Here is an 8,958-nt window from a genome sequence, read left to right on the forward strand (position 1 = left end):
TCCGTGGTCTCTACACCCTGGAACTGATCTAAGGAATAACACAGATGATATACAATATGCCTAGTCTGGGGTGTGAGGTCCGTGGTCTCTACACCCTGGAACTGGTCTAAGGAATAACACAGATGATATATAATATTCGTAGTCTGGGGTGTGAGGTCCGTGGTCTCTACACCCTGGAACTATGCTAGAGAATAACACAGATAATAATACAGTGAACTGGCTAAGTGTGGATTCCCAGGTCCTCCTGGTTCCACCACACTGAAGGATCTGACTAAGGTCTGAGTGCTAACACATAGGTATTCGCAACGCCAGACAACCGGCAACTGAACAGCAAGAGATATATATAGTAAAGCGCTCCACAGAGCTGCCCAGCTCCCATCAACCAATCACCTGCTGAGCTGGGATCAGCTGACCGCCTTGATCAGCTGACCCTTCTCCTATTGGCATAAAGAGCCTGTCTTGCGGCGCGCGCGTAGCTCTCCATCTGTGTGCACTACTAGGTCCAGACAAACCAGAAGCATGTTGCTGCGGGGAAACCGCCGCTCTGTGCGCGGATTCCGCCGCCTCACTGCCAGAACGCGCGGCGGTTTCTCCACAATCCGTCATCCACCAACACAGGTAACAACAACAAGTAAGCATAGAGGAGGAACTGCTTTGCAGCTAACTTGATAGATGGCTAAAATATTGGACAATTTGCAATGGTGGCAAAACACGTTGCAATCTTTTAAGGCAGTTTTGGAGAAATGTTCCACTATGAAGTACAGGTATGACAGAACTGCAAAACAGTGTAGCTAAACACATTGGGCCTGATTCACAAAGTGGTGCAAAGTGTTTGCACGCCTGTGAAAAGCCCTTTATCACGCCTAAACTCAGTTTAGGCGTGATAAAATGAAACTCGCGCGAAATTCCCGCGCGCAATCGCGCGCCACACGGTGCAGTGCGCGCGATGCGCCCATTAACCCCTATGGGCGCTGCGTGCGGAGTTGCACGATTGCGCGCACAAAACTTTGCGCGCGGGAATTTGCGCGCGATAAAGAGCACAAAACGGTGCTAACTCAGCAGTGCAAAGGTTATCACACCTAAAGTCTTTTAGGCGTGATAACTGAGTTATCACCGCTTTGTGAATCAGGCCCATTAAGTTTTTTTTTGCAATCTCCTACCACACATAGTTTCTATGAGACTGAAAGAAGACTGAAAAGCCATTAAAAATAACTTTTTAATCACTTTCATCCTCATGCTACATAGGTTGTAATGTGTAGTATAAAACTGAAATGTATTAGTATGCTGTATGATGTTACACCTATATCACTTAGGTGTAACATCATAGAATGTACTGTCCATTTTGTATATTAAGTCCACTGTGCTCTCCTAATTGTCTTTCCAGCTGCTCCTAGAAAACAATACTTAACATAGCATGATATTGTCTCAATCCTTCAACACACTTATCTCTCCCAGTGCAAGTGCAAACAGTGCTTACACGCATGATTCTACAGACCCCACAATCAGAAAAGCTCACCAGATCAATGCCACCTCGTTTTTCAGGTGGATCTCACGTTCAGTTATGTGTCTCACCATGGATCAGTGATTCACACCAAGTTGTCTCTTTTCCAATAAAACTTTTTAATCCTCAATAAAAAAAACATAAAACTTCATCACATAGCATGCGTAGCAATTTGGATACAACCACACTTCTTCGCCAATTTAAAACTTACAGACTCCTGGAATAAATATAGCATGTCAAAGGTAGTGTCACCTGGGCCCTGGAGTGCTGCTTCCTGGTGACCAGGCTGCGTCCTGCTTCCTATGTCTGCCCACGCTCCAGTCTGTTGCCCACGAGCACCATTTGCTTTTGAATGGCAACTACTTTAATACCACACCTGTTAGCGCTTGACATGTGGTAGCGTTACTACAAATTAGCAAACATTAAAAAGGTAGTACTACACAGAATAAGTATGTAAACTGAATTCTAAAAACACAAAACATTCCATTTAATATGATAGCCAACTTCTGTGGATTTTTTTGCAGGCTTATCTGTTGCATTTGCATTGGAAACACCTAGACATGCTCAGAAATAAAAGACCAACCAGGGGTACATAAGTCAGTTGGTTGCTTTGTGACCTGGGCAGTCAAAACCACCCAAGTTTAACAGCAGTATTTGAAAATAAAATAGTTTTTACTTTGCAAGATTAAGTTTTCTCTTTAATTCATCTGCGTTTTTTCTGTTAAAAGGTTTAAAGCTTCCTTTGGAGGCAGATCCATGCCCGGCTGGTTCGGGACCTCTGGATATCATGGAAAACTGTTACCCGCAGGCCTTGTCCAGTCCAGAAGAGCGCTGTGCAGCACTGAAGGAGGAGTTTTTGGAATACCAGAGACGCAGGCGGGCTGCACAGAAACTGCACAGGAAGAGCAAAGACTTTGAAGAATGTTACGAACAAGCCACACTGCTATGACCCTATCTAGGTTCCTTGAACAGAAACATCTGCAACAAGACCACAAGGGACACTGTAACTGCGGGCATTAAAGAGTCCACAATTCTTTGTTAAGCACCATGTGTACCAGTACCTGTCTATTTCATATTAAGGTTATCTTAGCCAAACAATATTCATATTTTAATAGAAATTTCCTCCCAGGGGCCATTTGGACCTCACCAACCAATGCACAAAGCTATCTAAAAAGAGCAGGGAACTGGTGAACCCTTTGATCTTCTCTTTGTCAAGAGAAATGTAAGCTTTTATTTGTCAACTTTAATAAGCTGCAAAAATTGTAAAGTTATGCCAACTCTGATGTCAGAGTTAAGGAGTACGTATATTTGGTCCCCATATTTGACCAACAATGTAACTTTTTTTGGTTTGAGTAAGGATAGAGATTAAGATGGTTTATGTATCAAATTCCGCTGGTAGAAAAACATATAGAGTCTTAGGAAGATCTGGATTGTATGAAATATTTAGCACGAACTGAGAAGTCAGCATGTTTACATGTGTAGAGAAATTAGGAGAATATTGGTGTCACCTTCTTATAGAAAAGAAGCAAAGACAGCAGCACTATCAAAACCGTTACAGAGGACTTTCAGTTTGGAAATAAAATCCTTGAAGATGTGTAAAAAATATTACACTGCAAAATGTCTCAAGGGCTTCAAGCAGTGACATAGTGACAACTTCGAATGCAGTCAGAAAGTTACTACGTGACAACCAGTTAGTGTATATACTCGAAGGAGCTCAATATGACCAACAAGGTCCACCATTAAGGCCTCTAGAATACTGCTTCCATAAACAAACAAACACTGGTTCGACTGGATCCAAGAATGTTGTCCTTTGTATATTTTTATACTGTATACTGCTAATCCAGGGCACATGTGGAAGGGAGTCACTCCAAAATGTTGCGCCTAGATTTATTTCTAGAATATTTGTAATTATGGAAGTGTGATAAGTGGTATAGGAGAAGATTTTTGGATTTATTTTATCCCATGTCTGTTTGTTTTATGAAATAGTGACAACTTCTGTCATCTAAAACTTGGTAGAATTGAACTTGCCAAAAGAATTCAAATACTATAGCATTTTTAGCTTGAGTGCAAGCTTGAATTTAAGGCATAGGTCCTAAGAGCTGAATTTCAAGATGGATGTGGTAGTGCCTAAAGATACTATCTGAGCAACCCACATTGTCAGACAGAGGTAATGTCTAGTAAAAATCTATTTTTTAGGGACAGCCAGTATGATGGCAAATTGTCACCTGTAGTCAATGTAAGACGACAACTGCACTTGTAAAGCTAAATCTTTTTTTTGGAGGAAAATGTGACACCACTCCCCATAGTGGAAGGGGTTAGACTGTCAGATATGCTACGATGGACATCCTAGAATTTAGGTGTGGTGTTTTCTTATGAAAGGTTTGTTCTATATGAAGAGCATGAAAATAGTACAGATAACATGGAATAGGTTATTAAGAAACATCTAAAGGGCCTAACTGTTAGAGTGTGGGTAATCTGTGAGCCTTGTCATGCAGGTTTTGATGGGCTTTACTCAACACTTACTCCAGCTTTTCAGAGTTAATAATTTGAAGTCAAGACTAAAATCCCACTGCTAGAATCCAGGTTTCATCCCCAGCCAGAGCACTATCTTCATGGCATTTCAATGTATTCACCATGTTGGTGTGATTTTTCTCTGGTGGTTTCCTCCCACTTCCCAGAAACATTGTGGAAGGTTAACTGGCTTCTGTTCAGATTAGTGTAAAGATGGCCATACAGGTATAGATTTCCACCCAATGCCCCAAAATGATCAATTCCTTTCAGAAAGGATCAAATTCAGAAGGAATAGATTCCTACCACTCACAGCACATCAATTTTTAATAAATCCCATCAGGAAATCTACTGATTGAACCACAGGATTGCACTACACAACGCAATGCACCGATATAGCCCATGGATCGTCCACTGCTCCGGCCTTGCCCTCAATCGACATAGATTTTCTGACGTATCTATACTTTTGATACATTTTTGGTCAAAATCTATAGAATCAGGGACTACAGTGTTGCATTATTCAGCCCAATGCAATGCTATAGCCTATCGATTGTTCACCGCACCTCCCCCACGCTTGATTGACCTGTCCTGTCCGATCTATACTTTAGACCAATTTTTGATAAAATCGATGAAATTGCACATTTAATGGCATCAAATGTGATTGTATATACAGGGAATCGAATGGAAAAATCACTGTGTGTATGGGCACCTTTAGATATGGTATGGACATTAGACCATCACTATGGCAGGGACATTAGACTGTGAGAGCTCTTTTGAGAGACAGTTCCTGACAAACTATTTAGTGTATTTTTTAAAACACTGTGGAATATATCGGGGTTGATGAACTGATAAGAAAAATACATATTTGGGATTATATTCAAACTATGTATGTTGCAGCAGAGGCTATATAAAATGTTCAAAAACTGTAGACAAAACTTCACAGCGCATGCAAAATGTGAACATTTGCCGATGTTGGTGTAGAATGAATCATGAGGAAGATAAGACTAATGATACAGACTGTGAGTGTTTAGCAGTCCAGGTAACTTTTTTTCAGGAAAGTGAAAATGTGCTTTAAGTAGTAAACATAACAAGCTACATGATATTATACTATTACTGTAGTATAGGGTACTGAACCTCCCTTAGAAGGTGGATTATGTCCAGACCTCCATGATGAGTTGGCAGTATTACAAGGAAAAGCTTAGTGTATATTTGAACTACTCCTGGAATGTGGCTTCAGCCATCTTACTGCAACAGCAGATAAAGAAACTTGTAGCAGCCTTGATGCAGACACTTTTAAAGAGGAAGATGTTCCCTTGGGATATGGAACCACAGCTGAAACCTATCATCGCTTTCCTCTTCCTTCCTTGTTTGACGCAAGCTTGGCCTCGTTCAAGCCCAGTTAAATGCAACACCTTCTGCTACATCCTTGAACACAGAAAATATAAACCATCCATAAAATATATAAATGTTGCTGGGACCAAATTCACAAAAGTGATGTTTTTTTACGGCAAGTTAAACCTGGTCTTAAAAGCTGAAGTATTTGCGGTAAAATTCACAAATACACAAATCATTTTAAAACTATTCATTTTTTAAGAGAGGTCAAAGAAGTGTTTGCTTTCTACATTTCTTTAATATTTTTTTCTCTAAAGTCTTAAGTGTTGGTCTTCTGCACATAAATCTGACCTGCAGGCTGTCTGTGCGATTTCAACGTATTCAGGAACAGTCACTGCAGCTTTCTAGCCTCCTCTTCTAGGGCATACTTATGTATACACTGCCGGTGAGTTGGGCGCAGAGTTAGCCGAATGACAGCTCACCCTGCTGCTGCGCAAATTCCCAACGATGTAAAATACTATTTCCCCCTCCAAGTCGTAGCAACTTGGAGGGAGAAGTAACTCAGGGTCCCACAATCACTGGAACCCTGAATAACCCATGGTCTGGGCACGCGCTATAGTACTGGTGCTATAGTGGCACCCTTGTCTGGCGCTACGCAGCAGGTGCCGAAAGCACTGCTTCGCTTACAGGGTCTGAAAGCTTTACTTTCACATAGCTTTATGTTCTCCTTCATAGGAATGAATGGAGCCAAGATTAATTCCACAAGTCCTTTCAATAGCTGCAAATGTGTAATCTCCATCAAGAAAAACTAGAAAGCTAAACATCTGGTAACTAGTGTCATAGCATTCCCCCAGCTGTCTGTTTCTTTCTCAGCTCTAAGCTACACATCTATTAAGCTAAATGAATACAACTTTGATCCTACCATAGGTCCGATTTTACCCAAATCTATTATACTGAAGGAAGCTCCTTTCTGCTTTCCAAAGGTAGTATGAAGTGTGTGTAACCTCATTTAAAATAGGAGTATGGTGCGCCTAGATATACTATGGACTAAATTTCACATGTTAGAAAAATTATCTTTTTCTTTGCTTCTAAGCTGAACCCAAGGAAACATAAGAAATTCACTGAAGTAAGGCATAAAAAAAGGAAAATTAAAAGACTTACATTTTGATATTCCAATATGCTACTTAAATGATGCAGTATTTAGAATGAAGTTTGACAAGGCTGTATAATTATTTGTTACACCTTTTCTTCAGGTCCATTTTATGTGAAACATTGTCTTAGCACAATCAGCCTATCGAATCGCCAGGTTTAAAGGGAACCTAAACGGATAAGAATATGGATTTTGCCTTATAAAATAATACTAGTTGCCTGACTCTCCTGCTGATCCTGTGTCTCTAATACTTTCAGCCACAGCCCCTGAACAAGCATGCAGATCAGGTGCTCTGACTGAAGTCAGACTGGAATATCTGCATGCTTGTTTCAGGTGTGTAATTCACCCACTACTGCAGCTAAAGATATCAGTAGGACTGCCAGGCAACTGGTATTGTTTAAAAGGAAAAATCCATATCCCTCTCAGTTTAGGTTACCTTTAATACTGGGAAAGACCTATGGTGTCCATACCAAATTACAAGGTATCTGTACTTTTCAGAACTCAGCTTGAGGTTTTTAGTTTGTGGGTTGTTTTTTTTTAAAGTTGTGAATTTTATCCAGTACAGCAGTTTTTACAGTATTGTCGCTCTCTTTGAATTTGGACACCCGCCTCTTTTTATATACACAGTAAAATCAAGGTGCATACGCAGACGGTCCTCTGTTACAACATAAGAGCAAAGAACATGGAGGGCGCAAATGAAAAGTTTTCTTTATGAAAGTATTTTATGAACGTTTTGTAAAATGCTGGAAGATTGTTGTGGCTGATCCCTCAGTGACTTGTACGCTACATCAGAAGCATAAATAACAATTGAATACAGTATGTGCATCTGTGTATGGTACGCATGAAAGGCCAAGTCCATTCACAACAGATATTTTTAGTTGTGGATGAATGTTTGGTAGGTGATCAACATGTATTATATGTGTCAGGACATCACTTTGATGTTTTTGCACCAGCACCCCAGAATCTTACCATTGCTACACCAAGAATAACCCTCACTGTTCCTGCTATAAAAAAATAATCAAAATCCAATCCAGGTGCGACATTTTACCCTGCACAGAGCAGCCCCAAATTGGAGGTGAATCTGGGAAAATTGTAAAGTTGAACTAAGGTCCTGCAACAAAAAATATGTATAGTATATAAAGAATTCAGAAATGTGCTGCAGTATGTTGATATACAGAGCAATGAGCACAGATGAATAACTATCTCTTCTCTGGGCATTGCCTTACTCTCTTAGTAGTCCAAGTAGTCGTGCACTCCTGAAGCAGCTCGCCAGAAGTCCTGCTCTATGTTGCCTCAAAAACAGCAAGCAAGAAAATAATCCCTTCACAACTATAACAATACTAAAAAGATATAGATAGAAATAGTTTCCACAACTGGATCACACTTGTTAAGTCATTAGGCTGCTATTTGGCGATAAGGTATTTTAGTCTTAAAGAACAAATCTGCAAGTCCTAATGCGTCAGCTGTTATCCACAAGTGGAAGACTTGCAAAAATTAGGAGGTAAGTGGCCATTCCTCCTTTCCTACATAGCAGAAAGGTTTTTCTGTCAAAGCGGGACCTCTCCTGTAACAGAATATGTATATTGTTAGGAGGCTGATCTATGCTGTGCAGAGTGCTGTTGTGACGTGCTATAGAGGTGACGTTGGGGCTGGAGCTTTTCACTCTGTGCTGTTACTTGTTCTATATGCCTGGCATATTGAAAACTGTTCTCCCTCCTCCACTTTCAGACAGTCCTTCACTTTTGTCACTCCTCTCCCAGTCATTATTTCATTGTATGTTTTTTATGGTACTAAGCAGTGCAGGAAGCGACATTGATGTGCACATAGTGCATAGCAACCAAGCTGTTCAGTAACTGCAATGGGAGGGAATGCTGGCTGTTTGCTTGGGAATCACATGATTTTTATGCTCCTTTTTACCATATTCCCTATTTAGTCTGTTCTCACTTTTGTATCATCCCATTTTTCACTAGCTTTCACAGTGTTTTCTTTGGCTCTTTGTCCTTCAACCCTCATTTCCCTTCCCCTTCTTTTTATGTTTACTTTGATTGCACAACCCTCTCCTTTCTGCACCATTTCTGCAATGTCGTTTTCTTTTGTGCTTATTCTGCTTACTACTTTTTATGTTCCTGATCCCTTGTGCTGCCCTTTCTGTCTCTTTCCTACCTCCTTGCTTCCCTTTCCAATGGCAAGTCTTATCCCTCCGCCCCTTTGTCTTTATGCTGCCATTTCTTTTCCTGTTTCCTCTCACTGCTCTTTTCTTTCTTTTTGCCCTTTCCCCTCTATCGCCATTATCTTGCAAGCTTACCCCACTGCTCTGCTGCCTATTTTGTACCGGCTCCTTCATGCTGCTCTATCTATTCTCCGCTTTTAAAGTACACTTTCCCTGCTTGTGCTTCCTTTTCCCTACAAAGTCCTCCTCACGACTTTCCCCTCGATCACCTCCATCTTGCCCTGTCTCTACCTATTT

The 8,958-nt window shown here is 40.7% G+C and overlaps 1 protein-coding gene across 4 annotated transcripts in view; it reads left to right on the forward strand.

Annotated features, from left to right (window-relative positions):
• The window catches only part of IGSF9 (immunoglobulin superfamily member 9), a 192,262-nt gene extending 189,719 nt beyond the window's left edge, over window positions 1–2,543 (forward strand). For all 4 annotated transcript variants that reach the window (XM_068253556.1, XM_068253553.1, XM_068253555.1 and 1 more), the window contains one exon: window positions 2,230–2,543. In XM_068253556.1, coding sequence (XP_068109657.1) covers window positions 2,230–2,450 — 221 coding nt within the window. In that variant the 3' untranslated portion in view covers window positions 2,451–2,543. The remainder of the gene's footprint in view (window positions 1–2,229) is intronic.
• Window positions 2,544–8,958: the final 6,415 nt, after the last annotated feature.

This window comes from Hyperolius riggenbachi, chromosome 9 (genome assembly GCF_040937935.1).
Source record: "Hyperolius riggenbachi isolate aHypRig1 chromosome 9, aHypRig1.pri, whole genome shotgun sequence".
Lineage (NCBI taxonomy): Eukaryota > Metazoa > Chordata > Amphibia > Anura > Hyperoliidae > Hyperolius > Hyperolius riggenbachi.